Genomic DNA, 20,870 nt, shown 5'->3' with positions numbered 1-20,870 from the left:
CAGCCTGGCCAACATGGTGAAACCCCGTCTCTACTAAAAATACAAAAAGTAGCTGGGCTTGGTGGTGGGCCCCTATAATCCCAGCTACTTAGGAGGCTGAGGCAGGAGAATCGCTTGAACCCAGATGGCAGAGGTTGCAGTGAGCTGAGATTGTACCACTGCACTCCAGCCTGGGCGACAGAACAAGACTCCATCTCAGAAGGAAAGAAAAAAAAATTGTGCAGTGTGATGAGTTCTGACAGTCTGTAAAAATTATCCTGGAGACCAGAGGTGAGAGCAACTGATTCCCAGTGTCATGCAGCATGAATTACTGATGATGAATGGAATCAGCCTTGACAGTAGGGAGTCACTATAAGCTGACCCAAACCCTGCCATTTACTGATAATGAGATCTTGGGCAAATGACTTAACCATTTCAAGCCCCAGTCAGCTTATCAGTCATAATTCATACCTACTCTACCTGGGTATTGTGAGGATTCAATAATATAGAACATGTAATCCCAGCACTTTGGGAGGCCAAGGCGGGTGGATCACGAGGTCAGGAGTTCGAGACCAGCCTGGCCAATATGGTGAAACCTCGTCTCTACTAAAGATAGAAAAAATTAGCCGGGCTTGGTGTTGCATACCTGTAATCCCAGCTACTCAGGAGGCGGAGGCAGGAGAATCACTTGAACACGAGAGGTGGAGGTTGCAGTGAGCCGAGATCGCACCATTGCACTCCACCCTGGGTGACAGGGCAAGACTCGTCTCAAAAAAAAAAAAAATTATATATATATTTATTTATTTATATATATATATTTATTTATATATATATATATGTATATATTACATTGCCAGCAGGACAGTTGATAAAAATTATCTTTGCTTTTCCTTAGTAGCATAAATAATAAAAGAATACAAGTTTAATAGGTTAAATCATGTCCTGTTTAGTATTTACAACAATTTGGTCATACACTAAACTAAAATTTACTCTTGTTTTTTTTTTTTTTTTTTTTACATTTTTTGTAGAAACAGAGTCTCACTTTGTTGGCCAGGCTGGTCTTGAACTCCTCTCCTCAAGCCACCCTCCCACCTCGGCCTCCCAGAGTGCTGAGATTACAGGTGTGAGCCACCGTGCTTCGCCTACTCTTGTATTTTTATATGCTGGGGAGTTCTTTGATCATTTCATTTATTTTTCTTGCAATTTTAGTATACACATCCTGGTGGTTTGTTTCATTTACATCATAAACCTACTTCATACAACTATATAGCAGTCATCCTTGTTTTTCCAACTAACAATCTTTAGTTTAAAAGGCCATTCCTACCAAGGAAAAAGACACATTGTGATTTACTCTTGAAAGAACCTAGGAAAATAATTCCTCCTAATTCCAGCGTATTCAGCATCAGGAGCAGAAACCAGAAGTACCACATTTTACTACCTGATATAGGAATAGATATACTAGGTATTAACTTTAGGCTCTCAGAAGCCATAATAAAATCTCTTTGACCACAGTGCTTCTCTGCAATTGAGTCCTTTCATCAACTCAAGCTGTTGGGCTTTTTTTCAAGTTACTAAATATGAATTGAAATCATGAATTATGGTCAGGATGCTTGACTTAGCCAACTCTTGAAGTCTCTTGTCCCCACCCTCACCCCACTCCCTTCCTGGGGGCTGGTTAGCCAGTGTGGAAGATCAAACAGGATTGCTCCAATCAGCTGCTTGTGCCAAGAATGTATTGCTTTTAGAATGCCTTCAAATGGCACTTAGGTCTGGCTGAGGACCACAAGCAATCCTAATAAGCCTGGGCACAGGCTGGATTTAATTCTGGGTCTTCTCTGATATAGGCCTTGGCTCCAGATTTAAGGCCTACCTTTTAGCAAGGGGCTTGGGAACATACATGGAATAAGGAAGGTCCTTTGAGAAAACATATGAGAAATAAATATTAATGTGTATGAAAGATCATGCACCAGAGTGGTCAGGTATTTTCTTCGTGAGCACAAGACTATCATACTTGACTATAACATAAAAGCAATTTGTGAAGCAGATAATAATTTTGATTATACCTTATTCTTCTCTGAATATACACGTATTTGCATACAGATCTTAAGGTACTCTTCACAACAGACCTGGGTGTTTAGAAAAGTTTCTTCTGATTACACCCATTTAAAAAAATCCACATATTCCACCAACTTGTTTGGTGGAAGTTACCAAACATCTATGCTAGATGGTAGAAGTTAGCAATAGAGAAATAAAGTTATATAAATTTGGTATATTTTTTCCAATCCATTTTTTACACTTTAGCATTCGTAGATCTCTCTCTCACACACACACACACACATGCGTGCATGCACACACACACACACACATAACTATTTGACATAAGGTTTTACATTATATGCACAGTTCCGAACATGGCTTTTTTTTCACTTAATGTTTTTTAATTTGAGCATTATTTACACATAGATGTGGGTGTTGGGGGTTTATTGTTTTTAAAAAATGTTATGTAGTATATTCCATCATATAAAACAGTCACACTTTACTTACTTTCATACTTACGGGCATTTAACTTGATTCCCATTTACAGTATTATGAATAACACTGCCATGAACATCCTTCACAGGGTCCTTTTTGGGAATGTGTTTCTAGAGTAGATGCTTCACAGTGGGTCAGGCAGTGTAGGCATATTCCCTTTTATAGATGCTGTCAAGTTTTCCTTCAGAATGTCTGTATGCGTTTATTCTCCCACCATATGCAGCTTATGAAAATACCTATTTCCTCAATGCAGCAATATTTGATGTTGTCAGAATTTTATTTTTTGCCAGCCTAATAGTTGCAAATTGTATTGGTCTGTTTTTACACTGCTGTAAAGAACTACATGAGGCAGGGTAATTTGTAAAGAAAGGAGGTTTAATTGACTCACAGTTCCGCATGACTGGGGAGGCCTCGGGAAACTTAGAATCATGGTGGAAGGTGAAGGGGAAGGAAGGCACGTCTTACATGGCAGCGAGAGAGAGAGAAAAGAACTCAAAGGAAGCCACACACTTTTAAACCATCAGATCTTGTAAGAACTCACTATCATGAGAACAGCATAGGGGAAACTGCCCCCATGATCCAATCGTCTCCCAACAGGTCCCTCCCTTGACACGTGGGGATTACAATTCAAGATGAGATTTGGGTGGGGACACAGAACTAAACCATATCACAAATACTATCTCGTTTTGTGTTGAAACACTTTTAAGAGTCTCATCCTGCAGTCATCATATATCATAGTATAATAAGAGACTCCTAAAATCAGATCTAAATTTCCATAAAAGAAAAACATAAAACCAAAAGCTTATATTGTGTTACATTATTTTCAAATGTAAAAGGAACTATCATGTAAGATAAAAATGTTAAATTGACTCATTCTTTCAACATTTATTAAGCATTTTGTACTAGGCTCTAGGATTATGAAGATAAGCAGGTTATAGTTTTGGGCATCAGGGAGCTCTCATGCCAGTGGAGGAAACAGGTACTTAAACTAGTAGTTTCTGCAAATGCTGTAATAGTGAATGTTCTAAGGACTATAAGAAGACAGGAAGGAGAACATAAGTCTAATTGTCTTAGTGATACAGAATGAATATTAGAAAATCACCAAATTCAAAGGGTAGCAAATGCTGTCCTTTTATGTGTTTAAAACAGATTGTCACTCCTTTACTCTTCAGCCCCGCTCTGCCATAGTATAGTACATGACACAATGCCCCCAAGAGCTGCAGTGTGATACAGAGATTCACAAAAGAGAACTTGTCCCCCACTCCCGCTGTGGGGACACAGGTGACGGGTGCCTGTGAATCTACAAACAGCAGCTGAAGTTGTCAATCCATCCTCAGCAACTAATGGTTTTTAGCACTTGGCATGTACAAAACACCAAGCTAGGTGCTGAGGGAGATACCAAGGTGTGTATAACATGGTCTTGTTCAGTGGCAGTTCAGAATCTAGCTGGGGAGATACCAAGGTGTGTATAACATGGTCTTGTTCAGTGGCAGTTCAGAATCTAGCTGGGGAGATAAGGCAATTCATGTTTAATGACATTGTAGATACTTAGTCATAAGAAAAAACAACCAAATTTGAATGCTGCTTCCATATGGCCCACTCACAATGGAAAGAAAACTTTAATATCTAGAGAAGTGTCTTAGAGGGAAACAGTGTATCCAGGTACTGAGCTGTAGTTTAGAAGTGTGGATGAAATTGCATATATCAAGCTCTTAATACACAGCCCTGTACTTAGTGGGCACTCGGTACTACACTTTTAACATTTTTTTGAATTGACATAATATTGTTATTAACACAAATATGTCAAGAAAAATTATTCTTTTTATTAGTTTTTAATATTTGTTTTGTTTTTTAGGTCAAGAAGTGGTTTTCAAGTGCCTTGGGGAAGGAATTCTTGAAAAAGCCTTTCAGGGGTATAATGCGTGTATTTTTGCATATGGACAGACAGGTAAGAAGTTGCTTTTATAGTCCAGTTGTGGGGGATCATGCCTATAATCCCAGCACTTGGTGAGGCTGGGGTGGGAGGATCTCCTGAGCCCAGGAGTTTGAGACCAGCCTGGGCAACATAGTAAGACCCGTCTTTATAAAAACTAAAAACATTAGCCCAGCATGGTGGCACACCTGTAGTCCCAGCTTCTTGGGAGACTGAGGTGGGAGGATGGCTTGAGCCCAGGAGTTTGAGACTGTAGTGAGCCATGATCACACCACTGCACTCCAGCCTGAGCAACAGGGTTTGAGGCTAAGTTGGCCACTCTTCTGCTATGTTACCATGGCCAGTATATGGGGAAACCTTGTATGGTTGAAGCATTGCATTTTGCTTCCTCCTCTACCTGTTCTTCTTTTTGCTTGCTGTTCTCCAGGTTCGGGAAAATCCTTTTCCATGATGGGCCATGCTGAGCAGCTGGGCCTTATTCCAAGGCTCTGCTGTGCTTTATTTAAAAGGATCTCTTTGGAGCAAAATGAGTCACAGACCTTTAAAGTTGAAGTGTCCTATATGGAAATTTATAATGAGAAAGTTCGGGATCTTTTAGACCCTAAAGGGTAAGTTAGTGGTCAAGATTAAGTGTGTTAATAGGGGGAGATAATTTTAAATTATTCTAAAGTTAAAATTGGAAGTGAATATACGTATTTAAGCTCTTGGTGACTACACTGGTTTTCATTCATTTACAGAGAAATCATCAGCTTCTCAAAGCCTGTTGGTATACCCAGTGTTTATCCTACACTAATGTATAAAGTTGCCTATGTATGCCCTTTGAAAAGATGTTTTTACTATTGGTATTTTTTTTGCCACCATGAACTATTCATAAAAATTGAGTTAGGAATAACACATTAGTTCTTCCATTTACACTGGAAAGTGGCACTAATGTGTTAAGGGTAAAAGGGTTGAAGGATTGAAACATCCCAGCCAAGGCAAGCAATGCCCTTCCCTGGCTGTGCACTGGAATCATGTGGGGAACGTTTTAAGCATCCACTTGCCTGATGCCCACCCATAGAGACTGTATTCAGTAGACCCAGGGTGAAACCCAGGGATCTATATTTTTTTTAACTAGGTGATTTAAAAATATATTTATCTGATTCATAGAGGAAGGGGGGCCATTTACTTTTTCTCAATTAAAAAATTTGGGGCCGGGTACAGTGACTCATACCTGTAATCCCAGCACTTTGGGAGGCCAAGGTGAGCAGATCATCTGAGGTCAGGAGTTCGAGACCAGCCTGACCAACATGACAAAACCCCATCTCTACTAAAAATACAAAAATTACCCGGGTGTGGCGATGGGCATCTGTAATCCCAGCTTCTTGGGAGGCTGCAGGAGAATCACTTGAACCCAGGAGGCAGAGGTTGCAGTGAGTTGAGATCACGCCACTGCACTCCAGCCTGGGGAACAGAGGGAGACTCCAGCTCAAAAAAAAAAAAAAAAAAAAATTATACTGATTTAAAAATAGTATCTATTTATGGAAAATTTGAAAAATAGGTAAGGTGTAAGAAGAAATAAAAATGACCTATAATCTCACCATTCAAAAATAATCACTAAGGCCAGGCGTAGTGGCTCATGCCTGTAATCCCAACATTTTGGGAGGCCAAGGTGGGTGGATCACTTGAGGTCAGGAGTTCGAGACCAGCCTGGTCAACATGGTGAAACACTGTCTCTACTAAAATAGAAAAATTAGCTGGGCGTGGTGCTGGGCACCTGTAATCCCAGCTACTCAGGTGGCTGAGGCAGGAGAATTGCTTGAACCCAGGAGACAGAGGTTGCAGTGAGCCAAGATCATGCCACCACATTCCAGCCTGGGCAGTAGAGTGAGACTGCATCTCAATAATAATAACCACTGTTACACTTTGGTGCATTTTGACCAAAATTATGAGTGACAAGGAAGTGACCCAATCAAAGAAAATGTTTATATTTACTCTTAAGAAGCTGTTAACTATTTAATGCATACAAAAGAACATTTATAACACCTGTAAGGCATAAAGAGTAATAAAAACAACTGCCTACCTACATTGGCTTAATAAATGGAACATGACTTAGTCAAAAGTACTCTAGCTAAAATTAAATAAATAAATAAATGGAACATGACCAATAATTGTGAAGCTCACTATACGTTCCCCTTGGATCCATTTTCTACCCCTCCCCAAGGTAACTACTATTGTGAATTTTGGGTTTAGCATTCTCTTCCTCTTCTTTAGCATTTACAAATAATTTTGCATAATTTTTAACTTTGTATGACATCATAATATATGTGTTCTTTGGTGATTTGTTCCCCCCACCGTGATGCATTTATTCTTATATATGAAGTGCTAATACATTTTTACTGTTGTCTTAGCATTTCATTGCATGGTTACATCAATAATTCATCACTTTCTCTGTCTTTTGTGTGGTTCCTGCTTTTATCAATAGAGTGCTGCTCTGAAAGCATTGTTATACAGGATTCCTGCTGTATAGGTGCAGGAGTTTCTAGGTAACACATCTAGGGGTGGAATTGTAAGTCACAAAATACTGAATCTCCAATTTTATTCAATAGTGCAAACTGTTATCCAAAGTGGTTGTACCAATTTCCACCCCCACCAGCAGTGTACAAGAATTTCAGATACTGGACACCATCACAGGCACTTGGTATAATGCTAGGTTTGCTTTTTCTTCCTGCTGAATAGCATTATAGAATCTCTGGCAAGCAGAGTAAGCTGCATACTGGATCGTGTGCATCTAAGTAGCTCATTGTCACATTGAATTCTTCGTCTTTAAAATAAAGGTGGTAAAGCCTACTTTGTAGGGATGTTATGAAATGAAACGGCATAACTGAAAAGTGCTTCAGGGAACAATGCCAGGACTTTGGGATGCATTCAGTGATGCTTCTTAGCTCCTTCTTCCCATATATTGGTGATGCTAAGCAATGACTCTTAATTTGAAAGATGATTAATATGTGATGCCCTGAAAAAGATGGCGTGCACAATATGGTCAGTATATACATAGCTTTGCTTTTAATCTCCATTGTCTTTTGATAAACTGTTGAAATGGGTTCCAAACCAGGTTTATCATTTAAAAATTCAAAAGAGCTTTAAAATTTTCATTAGCAGAACCAATTCTAAATATAGTACAAACATCAGTAATTATAAACAAACTCTGTACTATAATCTCACTTTCTGTATAAAATAGTGTAAGCATAGAAGTAGCATAAACCAATGCAGACTTGAAGTAGAGTTTAAATGTTTTAATACTGTCTACTAGTAATTCAAAAATTTTGACTGGGCGGTGGTGGCTCACATCTGCAATCCCAGCATTTTGGGAGGCTGAGGCTGGAGGATTGCTTGAGCCTAGAAATTCAGGACCAGCTTGGGCAGAATAGTGAAGCCACATCGCTACAAAAAATATAAAAATTAACCAGGCATAGTGGCATGGGCCTGTAGTCCCAGCTGCGTGGGTGACTGAGGTAGGAGAATCACCTGGGCGGGAGGTTGAGGCTATAGTAAGCCGGGGTCATGCTACTGCACTCTAGCCTGGGCGACAGAGTGAGACCCTGTCTCAAAAAATAAATACCATTTTAAGACATTATCTGCTGAGAATATGCTTATTTGTGAAATAGCCTAAAGGTTAATTTGATCTGGCATGTTTTTTGGTTCCCTTTTTCCCCCAATCCTCCCCAAAGTATAACTGACAGCCTAACCCAGTAAGGTTTGTGACTAGAGATAGAATGTTTAAAATAGTAACATACTTTAAATAGAAATCAGAGCATAAAACACATTTCTCATGTTAAACATTGTTTTGCTAATCCAAATAAAGTAGCTTTTAGATTTGTTGGGGGGAGGAGTCATTTAAAAATTCTTTTGAAATTGTTATCTTAGTTACTGTGCACTTAAAGAGAAAGAAAAGCTTCCAGCTTTGGTGTGATTCATTTATTCCTTTTTCCTCCCTCCCGCAGGAGTAGACAGTCTCTTAAAGTTCGAGAACATAAAGTTTTGGGACCATATGTAGATGGTTTATCTCAACTAGCTGTCACTAGTTTTGAGGTAAGTCATTTTTTTTTTAATGTGATTAAAAGCTGACTATAAATCAAAGTATGTAAGTGATACTAAGTATATTTTATGTGGATGCTTTATAGCAGAATGATACTACTCAGGGCCTCAGAAACCCAGTATCAGCACACCACAAACAGAGAGGAAAAGGGCTTTTAATCACACTCTTCAAGCTGCTTTGTTGTGAAGGTTTTACAGTATGGCCGGGAGGCCCAGTGTTTTCAGGTTGCTGCATATTTTCACTAATACTACTCTGTTAAAACTGTTCTCCCAATGATGCCAGTGACATCCTTCTAGACATGTGGTATTCTAAACAGTATTTGGCAGTTAGTACAGCCCTTTCTTTTTGGCAGGGTCTCCTGCCTTGGTTTCTGTCACTTCTGGCTCTCCTGTTTTTCTGAATCACTCCTCTTGCCATTGACCGGCCTGTTTTACTTTATTTACTCTTTGACTTATATGCCTTGTTAAGATCTGACTCAAGATTCTGCTTCTATTTCTATAGTGATTGCTTTGGAAATCTCATAACACAAACTGCTATCTCTGTTGCTAAAGGATGTGAATGAATGAGTGAATGCACGGAGAAACAAGCAAATCCCTGCACTTACTTTGTGCTGTTTGTGGGATGTGGCTGGCCCATTATCACCCCAGACTTAGTATGGCTAAAACTAATCTGTGCAGTGATTCTCTCCAGCCATTTAAATCAAGGTATATATAGAATTGCTCTAATCGGAAATAGAGCACAGTGATCATTTTAAAAACGTTTCGATTCTGAAATGAATGGATACCTTTTTGGTCTAAAGGTGCTAACTCAGCTCCTTCACTAAGGTCCCTGGTTCTTAGCTCATTGTGGTTCAGGTAAGTGTTGATGTTATCCTGTCACTTACTAGTAGGAGCCAGGGTGCTCTATTTGCATCCCAGCTCTACCTCTTACTGGATTTGGGGAAAGTTGCTTGACCTCCATGAACTTCAGCATCCTTGTATGTAAAAGCAAGAAAATAAAGTTCATTTAGCAAATATTTCATAAGATCCCATAGGCTCTAGGCATTCTAGGAGCAAGTGTACAAAGTGGAATAAGGAAAAAACCCTGCCATCAGGGAGCCACAGTATTGGAGGAGGGAGGCAGACAGGCAGGCATCAGCGGGTTGGTAAGCACAGGAGAGTAAGAGTTAAGTCACTGCTATTATTGATTATCGGAGTGCTCAATAAATATTAGCTACCCCAGGAACCCAAAAAGGAGAAAATAGGGACTCAGCTGAGAAAGAAGACAATTGGGAAATGGAAAGAATTAGGGAAACATTTCATACATTACAAAGTCCTGAGTGAGGTGGAAGCTCAAACCATGCTCAATGGAGGAGCGGCAGGGAGGTTTCTATGGAAGGGTGGTGACAAAGGCATCAGAAGAATCATAATTAATACATATACCTGGTGTGCAGGACTACATTCTTGTGTTTTTGCTTATGGTCTTTTCCTTATGCTTTCCCCCTAGGATATTGAGTCATTGATGTCTGAGGGAAATAAGTCTCGAACGGTAGCTGCTACCAACATGAATGAAGAAAGCAGCCGCTCCCATGCTGTGTTCAACATCATAATCACACAGACACTTTATGACCTGCAGTCTGGGGTAAGGGATTAGGCAGAACCTTTTGGAGTGGGGGTGGAAGAACTGAAAGTGTCCATATAGGTAAAGTCTTCCATGGTTGGGTTCAGTGGCTGAGAATTGTATGTTGGCTCTTCTGCTTACTAGGTGAGCTACTTTGCTTATCATTTAATTTGTTAGGTCTTTCTTTATATTTGACTTTTTAAAAAATTGGATTTTGGCCTGGTGCAGTGGCTCCTGCCTGTAATTCCAGCATTTTGGGAGTCTGAGGCGGGAGGATTGCTTGAGGCCAGAAGTTCATGACCATCTTGTACAATATAGCAACACCCAGACTCTACAAAAACAAAAAAAGAAAAATAATTGTATTTCTTGTGCAAAGTCCCTAACAAGTGTGATGACATCACCATACAGCTTTTAATATATATCCTTTCATGCTGAAATTCCCATGGAAACATGTCAGCTTCATAGCCATTGAGGGATATTAAAGAGGACACCACAACCTTTAGCCTAAACCTTTTTTCAAAGGAAGAAGGATTTGACCTGAATGTGCAGAAATCCTCATGTCCTCATATCTCCTCATAGGCATTTTAAATCTCCAGCTTTCTGACTGTATTCCAGAAAGCTGGGTGTACTTGCTACCCAGCTGCAAAACAAAATGCTACATTTCTACGCCTATTTAAATGTTAACTATGAAATTAATTGCTAGTTCAAATAACTCTTCTGACCGTTTAAAAACTTAAGAAATTTGCCATGTGACAGTGGGATGGATTGCTCAGTTATAGTGCTAACATATATGTAGATATCCATGTGGTTTTTATTGATAAGTTTTTCTTCTCTCTCTCTTGTTTCCTATAACTAGAATTCCGGGGAGAAAGTCAGTAAGGTCAGCTTGGTAGACCTGGCGGGTAGCGAAAGAGTATCTAAAACAGGAGCTGCAGGAGAGCGACTGAAAGAAGGCAGCAACATTAACAAGTAAGGTGGCTGGTCCCAGAACAGCCTGGGTGATTTCCTTCTGGAGGGGATTTGTTGCATTATGAGGGTCAGATGGTTCTGATGTACAGGTTGTTTAAAGTCTGTATAGCTTTAGTAAACTGGGTTGAAGAAAACAACAACCTGTGTCTATTAAGATGTATAAGGTTTTTGGCCAGGCATGGTGGTTCATGCCTGTAATCCCAGCACTTTGGGAAGCCAAGGCGGGCAGATCACCTGAGGTCAGGAGTTTGAGACCAGCCTGGCCAACATGGCAAAACCCCATCTCTACTAAAAAGGCACGGTCACGCACACCTGTAACCCCAGCTACTTGGGAGACTAATGCAGGAGAATCGCTTGAATTTGGGAGGTGGAGGTTGCAGTGAGCCAAGATTGCACCACTACACTCCAGCCTGGGCAACAGAGTGAGACTATCTCAAAGGAAAAAAAAGGATGTATAAGGATTTTGTTTGGGTACGGTGGCTCACAACTATAATCCCAGCATTTTGGAAGGCCAAGGTGAGTGGATCACTTGAGGCCAGGAGTTCAAGACTAGCCTGGGCAACGTGACGAAACCCCTTCTCTACCTGGTCTCTACCCTATTTCTACCCATCTCTACCCCCTCTCTACTAAAACACAAAAATTAGCTGGGCATGGTGGCACACGTCTGTAATCCCAGCTACTCAGGAGGCCGAGGGATGAGAATTACTTGAATCTGGGAGGTGAAGCTTGCAGTGAGCCAAGATTGCTCCCCTGTACTCTAGCCTAGGCAACAGAGCGAGACTCTGTCTCAAAAAAAAAAAAAAAGATGTACGAGTTTTAATTAAATAAAACTGCATGGTGCAGCTTGCTCAAAAATGGCACAAATACCATATTCTGACATATGTGGAAGCTAAAAAAGTTGATCTCATGGAAGTAGAAAGTAGAATAGTGGTACTAGGGGCTGGAAAGGGGAGGCCAGGGGGAATAACGAGAGGTTGGTTAATGGATACAAAATTACAGCTAAATTGGAGGAATAAGTTCTAGTTTTCCGTAGCACTGTAGGGTGACTGTAATTGACAGTATGTTGTATATTTTCAAATAGCTAGGAAAGTGGATTTTCAGTGTTCCCAACACAAAAAAATGAAAAGTGTTTGAGGTGATGGGTATGCTAATTACCCTAAATTGATCATTATACATTGTATACATGTATCAAAATATCACACTTTACCCCATAAATATGCACAATTGTGTGTCAACTAAAAATAAAAGCAAGCCAGGCACGGTGGCTCACGCCTGTAATCCTAGCACTTTGGGAGGCCGAGGTGGGTGGATCACCTGAGGTCAGGAGTTCGAGACCAGCCTGGATAATATGATGAAACCCGTTCTGTACTAAAAATGCAAAAAATTAGCCAGGCATGGTGGCAGGCGCCTGTAATCCCAGCTACTCAGGAGGCTGAGGCAGAAGAATCTCTTGAACCCGGGAGACAGAGGTTGCAGTGAGCCGAGATCGCGCCACTGTACTCCAGCCTGGGCAACAAGAGTGAAACTCCATCTCAAAAAATAATAATAATAATAGTACCTACTTCACCGATTTGTTAGGGATAAAATGACCATAATGTGCTTAGAAAAATGCCTAGCACTTAGTATGCAGTGAATAAAAATTAACTGTTATAGCTGTTGTTTTTTATAATCAGGATAACCATTATCATGATTCCAAGTTCAACAGAAAGTAGTTTAGTATGTACTTGTAATCTTTTTCTGTTGAGCTGTAATAACTTAGGGTTTCGTTTAGGACAGAATGTGACAAGAGGAAATGTATTCAGGAACATGTTTGCACAGCTTGCATTTAAGATGATGTTAACACATTATTATTTTCATATACAAAAGTTTAAAAATTAGAAGTAAAATAGTGGCCCCTCTATCAGATGGACACAGCTGTACTCACAGGGAGAGACCACTACTATAGGAAGTTAATCATCCAGTCATTCTGTCTCCTGCTCTGATAACAAAGGATTTTGCTGTATTTCCTGACAAGGCATTGCAAGATTCCAGACTGGGACTGCAGCCCTGCATGCCAAAATGAGTTCAGAAACCAGGATGGGGAGGCAGAAATGGGAGTGTGAAGGAGCAGGTTTCAAAGAAAAGATTGCCACGCCTCGTGGAGATTCATTTGCAAGTGCTGGGCCATGCCTGCCAGTGGGGCTTGTGGGATCACACTAGAAAGTCTGTAGACTTGTTGGAATTTAGAGTGTGTGTGTGTGTGTATGACTGGCGTAGATGTGGAATGACCACTAACTTTATTGAGCTCTTGCTAATGCCAGGCACTATTCTGAATGCTCCATATGCAATGTCACATCAGCATCAAGGCATGGGTCCGTTATCCCCATTTTACAGATGAGAAAACCAAGACAGAGCAAGTTTAATGATGTCTCCCAGGTCACCAAGTTCTAAGTGTGGATTTTGGAAATGGTTGCCGTCAATTGGTCTCCGAGCCCAGGCTCAGCCACTGTGGCTACGCTTGTGGGGATGGCTGTGCATTCTGTTTGCCAGGCAGCATCTAGATGATACTTTTGTCCCAGAGTAAATGTAAATAGTGCCCCCTTAATTTTGGATGTGAGTTTATGTAGTGTCCCTTACTGGATTACCCCAAGGCTTGGTGATTACATGATTTAGATCATTTAGTAACTGGCTCTTTTTTCATAATGACTGGTTGAATTGAATGGAATTCTCTCAACATCTTACCTCTTTTCTTCCTTCCCTTTTTTTTTTTTTAAAGAAATGGGGTCTCGCTATGTTGACCAGGCTGCTCTTAAACTCTTGGCCTCAAGCAATTTTCCCATCTTGGCCTCCCAAAGTGCTAAGGTTATAGGTGTGAGCCACTGCTTCTGGACTCGTCTTATTTACATACTGTCTCTTTCACAAATGAATGTATGTATTCCTTACTAGTTTATGAGATATGATCTTCCTTTTTAAGAGTTCTTTATACTTTTCAGAGCATTTTCATACACTCTGGGAGTCTCATAACATGTATTTTTTATCTCTTTTTAAAGATGAGGAAAGGACTGATGCTTAGAGACGTTGAATAACATAAGTAAAATCCCAGCAAACATTTAGTATGCCTTGGCCGGGTGCAGTGGCTCACCCCTGTAGTCCCAGCATTTTGGGAGGCTGAGGCAGGTGGATCGCTTGAGGTCAGGAGTTCAAGGCCAACCTGACCAACATGGTGAAACCCTGTCTTTACTAAAAATACAAAAATCAGCCCGGCGTGGTAGTGGGCGCCTGTAATCCCAGCTACTCAGGAGGCTGTCTCAGGAAAAAAAAAAAAAAGGTTGAGTTCCAAAACTAAAGAAATCTCTGACATGTTCTTAAGCTTTCTCTCGTCCTCCCACTTACGTTTCTTTGGATGGAGCATTAATAATCCTCTTAAGCAGGCCTGTCAGGGACTTCACACAAACGTCAGTGTCTGCTTAATGGGCTGTGGATTTAGGAACTTCATGTCTCCTGAAGCTCTTAAGACCTTTAAGCACATGTTACTCTTTTCATTAAAGAATTAAGACACTGCGTGGCCTACTGCCAGGGAGTGTTCAGAGCTTAGGAGGTATAGGTCATCTGTGGACCATCTTCACAGGGGAATACATTTGAAAAGCCAATCTGCTGCTCCACCTGTCTAGTGAAGGTGGAATGAGGAAGCCTTTTCCTTGTAATTGCAGTCTGGCTGCTTCAGCTTTGCTGAGAACACATTTGGATCATAGAGCACTCTCTAATACCCCCAGACACTGAAAATGGTTCCATTTTATTCAGTAATGGCTAGTCACTAAATGCAAACAATGTTTATCTAATGGGTATCATTCCCAGTCTCATTCCTATTTCAATTCCTGTGGTTAGTAAGCTAACATCTTATCAATAAGCTAACATCTCCAAAAGTGGGTTCTATTGAACACTTGTTCTAGAGAAATTCATATATGTTACTTCTGGGATTGTATCAGTATAATTTGTTATAATAAAGTAACTTGTAAGCATGGTATTTCTAGTATTTCATGTGACTTGGTGATATGGTATGGCTGTGTCCCACCAAAATCTCATCTTGAATTGTAGCTTCCATAATTACCACGTGTTGTGGGAGGGACTCAATGGAAGTTAATTGAATCATGGGAGCGGTTTCCCTCATGCTGTTCTCGTGGTCGTGAATAAGTCTCACGAGATCCGATGGTTTTATAAGGGGAAATCCCTTTTCCTTGGTTCCCATTCTCTCTCTTGCCTGCCACCGATGTGCCTTTTGCCTTCTGTCATGATTGTGAGGCCTCCCCAGCCACGTGGAACTGTGAGTCCATTAAACCTCTTTTTCTTTAAAAATTACCCAGTCTTGGGTGTGTCTTTATCAGCAGCATGAAAATGGACTAATACACTCAGTCTTCCTTTTTTTCTTCTTGAGTACTTTCCATGATTCTGGTTCATTTAGAATCCCACTCTAAAGAGGTATTTCCTGAATAACAAAACATGAATTTGTATTGAGGGAGAAAAATAAAATGGCTTACTTCTGTCCATTACTCAAGGGTGGGTGTCCTTCTTAATTTATGACTTGTACATTACGGAGTCCATACATGTGAATTAAAAACCTGGATAGACATCTTTGCATTTAATGTGAGAGACCCATCAAGGACAGCAAAACTCTGCTCCTTGGGACACAGTAGCCACATCGTTGGAAGAATTTGATAGGGTTACCCAAGGTTTCCTAAAGCATTTTTGTCTAACATTAGTTCCTCAAATGGCTTTGAGAAGAAACAAATCCTTGGACAAGTTATTTTGAGAAAGAATAATTATAAAACCTTTCTTTGGAGATTCACAGTGCTAAAAGCTCAGAGACGTCCTGCAGTAATAAATCCTGTAAAACTTTGGCTTGTCGTTCCCTAAACTTAATTGATGACAGAATTCTAGGTTCAACATATATTAAGATCCCTAGAACAATAAAGTATACAGTAACATTTTAAAGTATACACTAACATTTTCAGAAATGTCAGTATGTACTCTATTGTTCTACCACAACGGTTGATGAACATTGAGTTTAATGATTGGCATTAACCACTGGAAAACAATTTGAAAGGAAATGAGGCTGATACTGCAGCTATTACCATTTTCTTTGCTCTCCTGTCATGTGATGGTACTGTCCTTTACTCATAATTTGCCACCCATATTCTTTTCCATTTCTGCTTTACTGTTAAGAGTGAGGACTTACTGGGGAGAACACTAAACTCAAATCCACTTATTTCATCAATCTTTCAACTAATTATTTCTTTTCTTTCTTTTTTTTTTTTTTTTTTTTTTTTTGAGATGGAGTCTCACTCTGTCACCCAGGCTGGAGTACAGTGGCACGATCTTGGCTCACTGTGACCTCCATCTCCTGGGTTCAAGTGATTCTCCTGCCTCAGCCGCCCGAGTAGCTGGGATTATAGGCGTGCACCACCATGCTCAGTTAATTTTTGTATTTTTAGTAGAGACAGGGTTTCACCATGTTGGCCAGGCTGGTCTCAAACTCCTGACCTCAGGTGATGTGCCCCCTCGGCCTCCTAAAGTGGTGGATTACAGGCGTGAGCCACTGTGCCCAGCCTCAACTAATTATTTCAAAGCCAGGGATTGCATTCTGCTCTAGGCAACAGAAACCAGCTACACTGACAATGACGTGAGTTAATTTTTCTCATTTAACAGGAAGTCCAGAGGCTGGTACAGCACCTCAGAAATGCACACAGCTCTACTAACTTTAATGTGTGTTCATGTCATCTTCATGATCTCAGGATAGCTCTACCATTCCAAACATTGTATCCATATCTGTGGTACAAACTGGGAAAAAGGAGGAAGGGCAAAAAACCACAGGCGTCTGTCAGCTGAATTTGTACCTTCTTTTATCAGAAGAACAACAGTTTTCTTGGAAGCCCCACCCAGTAATGTTTACCTACATCTCCTTGGCCAGAACTGTGTTTAATGGCTACCCGAAGCTGCAGAGAGGACTTTGGAAAATAGAGTTTTTAGCCCAGCACATTGCTTCCAGGAAAACCAGTGTTCTGTTAGCAAGTAGCACTCGATGTATCCCAAAACCATCATTGAATTAGTCCTTTTTAAACAGAGGTCCATGTTTTGGTCTTCACTGGATCTAGATTCAGATTAACGCTGCAGATATTTACTGAGTGCTTTCAGTCGTAAACCAAGCACAGTAATTGCATGGAGGAATGTGTATGGCAAATTACACCGTCTGCCTTCAAGGTAATCACAATCTAAATAGAAAGGCAGAGAAATAGCTACACAAATAACTCCAATAAAGTTTAATAAGTATTATATGTATGATCTTAGAACTGATTATTGGACTAATAAGTAAAATAATATTTGAAATCCCTCCTATACAATACAGATAACATGTACATCATATCCACTCCTAAGGAAAGAAATCTAATGGTCAGAGTTTCAGGGGAAACGGTGCAGGTTAGGTGAAGGTGCAGAAAAGAAAAAAAAAAAGTTGGATTATAACTCAGTTTTTTCTCACTGATTATATTTATTGGAGTGGCTTTTATTTTGCTTTTGACCCTCCCAACTTTCTTTTACTTTTTTTATCCTGAGTTCTTCATTATGATAGATAGATTTTTTTAAAAAAAATTCTATCTTAAAACATGACTGTCCTTTTATAAATGTCATCTCCTAGCTTAAGACTTACTTCCTCTCCAGTTAGGCCCTCCCACCCCTGCCTAAGAACTTATGGTGAGAGATTTAAAGATGAGGAGCCTCCTTACTATATCCAACTTTAGGAGCTGTGCTTTAGTAGAATCAGAAAGATTCCTGGAATAACTTATTTTGCCACTAAAATTGGCAAACAGCTGTTCCCTTGTTCTGGATTCCTGTGAGGCCAACAGGCTGCCCGCTGGCCTCCAGCTTGAGAAGACAGTATTAGCAGGATCAATACTTAGTGGTTTTTTAATATTTTTAAGTTCCCTGGGAATAAAATAATTCATAAAAATATGTAAGCCTGGCCAGGCTCAGTGGCTTATGCCTGTAATCCCAACACTTTGGGAGGCTGAGGTGGGAGGATCACTTGAGCCCAGGTGTTCGAGACCAGCCTGGGCAACATAGCCAGACCCCATCTCTACAAAAAAATGTAAAAATTAGCCAGGTGTAGTGGTGCACACCTGTGGTCTCAGCTACTTGAGGGGGCTGAGGTGAGAGGATCGCTTGATCCTGGGAGATCAAGGCTGCAGTGAGCCAGGATTGTACCACTGCTCTCCAGCCTGGGCGACAGAGCAAGACCCTATCTCAAAGAAAAAAAATAATCTATGTATAAGTGTATATATATATATATATACACACACACACACACACACAAATACGTGTGTGTATATACACATACATACATGTACTTACATGTATGTGTGTGTGTGTATATAGACACACAAACACACAGACATATAAGCCTGTGATTTGCCTTTCAGACGTTGAACTTTCTAACAGGTTTTGGGATTCCAGAAGCCCCTGCATCATTGCTTCTGAGTGGAACATAGACAAAAAGGATAGCATGCGCTCCTCATCCCTGGGTGACCTGATTGTCTCTCACTTGCCATTGAGTCCCACTCACCCTGCAGTTATTTTCATTCTGTTCCAAGGGGATGGTAATAGATTTAGATAGAGTTCTTGTTTTGAATGTGTGCGTACTATTAGATAAAAGGGGCAGCTTCTACTAATGATACACTTCTCTAACTGGATGAGTTACAGAGCAAAATATACATGGGAATTGGAGTTATATAACACTTCCATACAGCTCCACCCCTCTGCTGCTGCTGCTTACATGCTATACTGATGTAGGGGAGAAAAAATATTTTTCGTCTATTTGCCCTGTAAATTAGACTGGCCAAAGACAGATTAACAAGAGAAAAGCAACTGGCATTTTATTAGCATATGCATCTTGCTTATACATGGGAGCACCCAGAGATTAATAACCCAAAGTGGTAGATATAACTTGGGCATACGACTGGGCATGGTGGCTCACACCTGTAATCCCAGCACTTTGGGAGACCAAGGCAGGAGGGTCCCTTGAGTCCAGTAGTTCAAGACCAGCCTGGGCAACAAAGTGAGGCCCCTTCTCTACAAAACATTAGCTGAGTGTGGTGGCATGCACCTGTAGTTCCAGCTACTCAGGAGAATGAGGTGAGAGGATCGCTTGAGCCTGGGACGTTGAGGCTGCAGCGAGCCATGATTGTGCCAGTGCCTGGGCAACAAAGTGAGACCCTGTCTTTGAAAAAAAAAAAAAAAAAAAAAAGGAAAAGGGGTTTTGGGTTTCTGGATGGGGGAGGCAGGTTATGGGAAGGTGACCAGGAAAAGTATGGTGAACAAGAGTTGTCTAGAGAAGTTTGTGACACAGGTTTTTGTCACTTCTCCACCTTTAAGAGTTGTTAACAGTACTCCCCTTCTTGGTGCTAGAGAGGGAGACACCTCTACAAATGGAAATGTCCTTTACAAAAGGAAAATTGATGCCATGTTTTTAGAGCTTTTCCTGAGTCTGCTGGTTCTCAATGGCCTCTAGCTTAAAATAATCCATATTCTGGCACCCTTCAGTCAGCTTGCAGACAAGACATATGATGGACATTGATGATACTGTATCTTTCCTTTTTTCTCTCAAAGCGCTATTTGGATTTTATGTTTCTACATTTAGGAGTACTAGAAACTTTCTGTGTTTCCCCCTTACACTGTCAAAGTAGAAATTATAAGTAGTTGCCACAAAGTAGAGGAAAGTCTTCTCTCGGTGATGGATAAATCCATGTCATCTCCAAAATATATTTTCATGTGAAAGGTCACTTGTCAACCATAAAGTTACTAATATTGACTTTTAAGTCACTGAACTCTTTAGAGCTTGTGTGAATTAAAATAATATGTGCCACACATAGTAAAGTATCTGGGATAGTTCAAAGAATTGTTTCCAATCAAAAATATCGATAGTTGCAAAATGTGAAAAAAATGCCCTGTATTCTATATTAAAGCAGAAATGTGTTTTTACCTTTTATTGAACTCCTACTTGCCTCTATTATCACATACAGTTTTTTTTTCATAAAATTGTTACCTTTGGAGGAGTGATTGGACATATTTAATTTTTTTGAACAGCTGTATTAACTCACATACAATATAGTTCACCATTGTAAAGTGTTCAATTCAGTAGCATTAATATATTCAGAGTTATACCGCCATCACTACAGTCTCATTTTAAAACATTTTCATCATACCCAAAAGAAACCTTGTATCCAAATCATTCCCTATTACCCCCACCCACAGCCCTAGTCAACCACTGCCTCCATCTCTATAGATTTGCCTATTCTAGATATTTCATATAAATGGAATCATACAGTATATGGCTGTGTTCGATTGCTATTGCTACTGTAACAGATTACCACAAACTGAGTAGCTTAAAACAACAGAAATTTATTTCTCACAATTCTGCAGGCCAGAAATCTGAAATCAAGGGGTCAGCAGGGTTTGTTCCCTCTTAGCGGGTCAGAGGGAGAATCTGTTCCGTGCCTCTCCCCTTGTTTCTGTAGGGCCATCAATCCTCGGCGTTCCCTGGCTTGTAGATGCATCACTCCAGTCTCTGCCTGCATCTTCACGTGGCCGTCTCCCCTGGGTGTCTTTATATGACCTTCTTATAAGGACATCACTCATTAGATTAGGGCCCTCCCTAATCCAGTATGATCTCATCTTAACTGATTACATCTGCAAGGACCCTTTTTCCAAATAGGGTCACATTCTGAGGGTCTGGCGGACATGAATACTGTTCAA

At 40.4% G+C, this 20,870-nt stretch overlaps 1 protein-coding gene and 1 long non-coding RNA gene across 18 annotated transcripts in view; one reads left to right on the top strand and one right to left on the bottom strand.

Annotated features, from left to right (window-relative positions):
* KIF13A (kinesin family member 13A) overlaps positions 1–20,870 on the top strand; it is a 228,262-nt gene that overhangs the window by 127,254 nt on the left and 80,138 nt on the right. For 14 of the 17 annotated variants that reach the window (XM_001170727.5, XM_054685623.1, XM_054685622.1 and 11 more), the window contains 5 exons: positions 4,367–4,459; positions 4,872–5,052; positions 8,428–8,515; positions 10,008–10,142; positions 10,978–11,090. In XM_001170727.5, coding sequence (XP_001170727.1) covers positions 4,367–4,459; positions 4,872–5,052; positions 8,428–8,515; positions 10,008–10,142; positions 10,978–11,090 — 610 coding nt within the window. The other 3 variants (XM_063812128.1, XM_054685624.2, XM_063812127.1) reach the window with 1 other exon arrangement.
* On the bottom strand, positions 7,006–10,032 carry LOC107975077 (uncharacterized). Its single transcript, XR_001718290.2, has 2 exons — positions 9,944–10,032; positions 7,006–7,439 (listed from the first exon to the last, which is right to left on the bottom strand). It is a non-coding gene; the product is annotated as an uncharacterized LOC107975077 (long non-coding RNA).

Source organism: Pan troglodytes, chromosome 5, assembly GCF_028858775.2.
Source record: "Pan troglodytes isolate AG18354 chromosome 5, NHGRI_mPanTro3-v2.0_pri, whole genome shotgun sequence".
Lineage (NCBI taxonomy): Eukaryota > Metazoa > Chordata > Mammalia > Primates > Hominidae > Pan > Pan troglodytes.
Note: the sequence above shows the minus strand (reverse complement) of the source record. Positions and strands in the feature narration are given on the sequence as shown.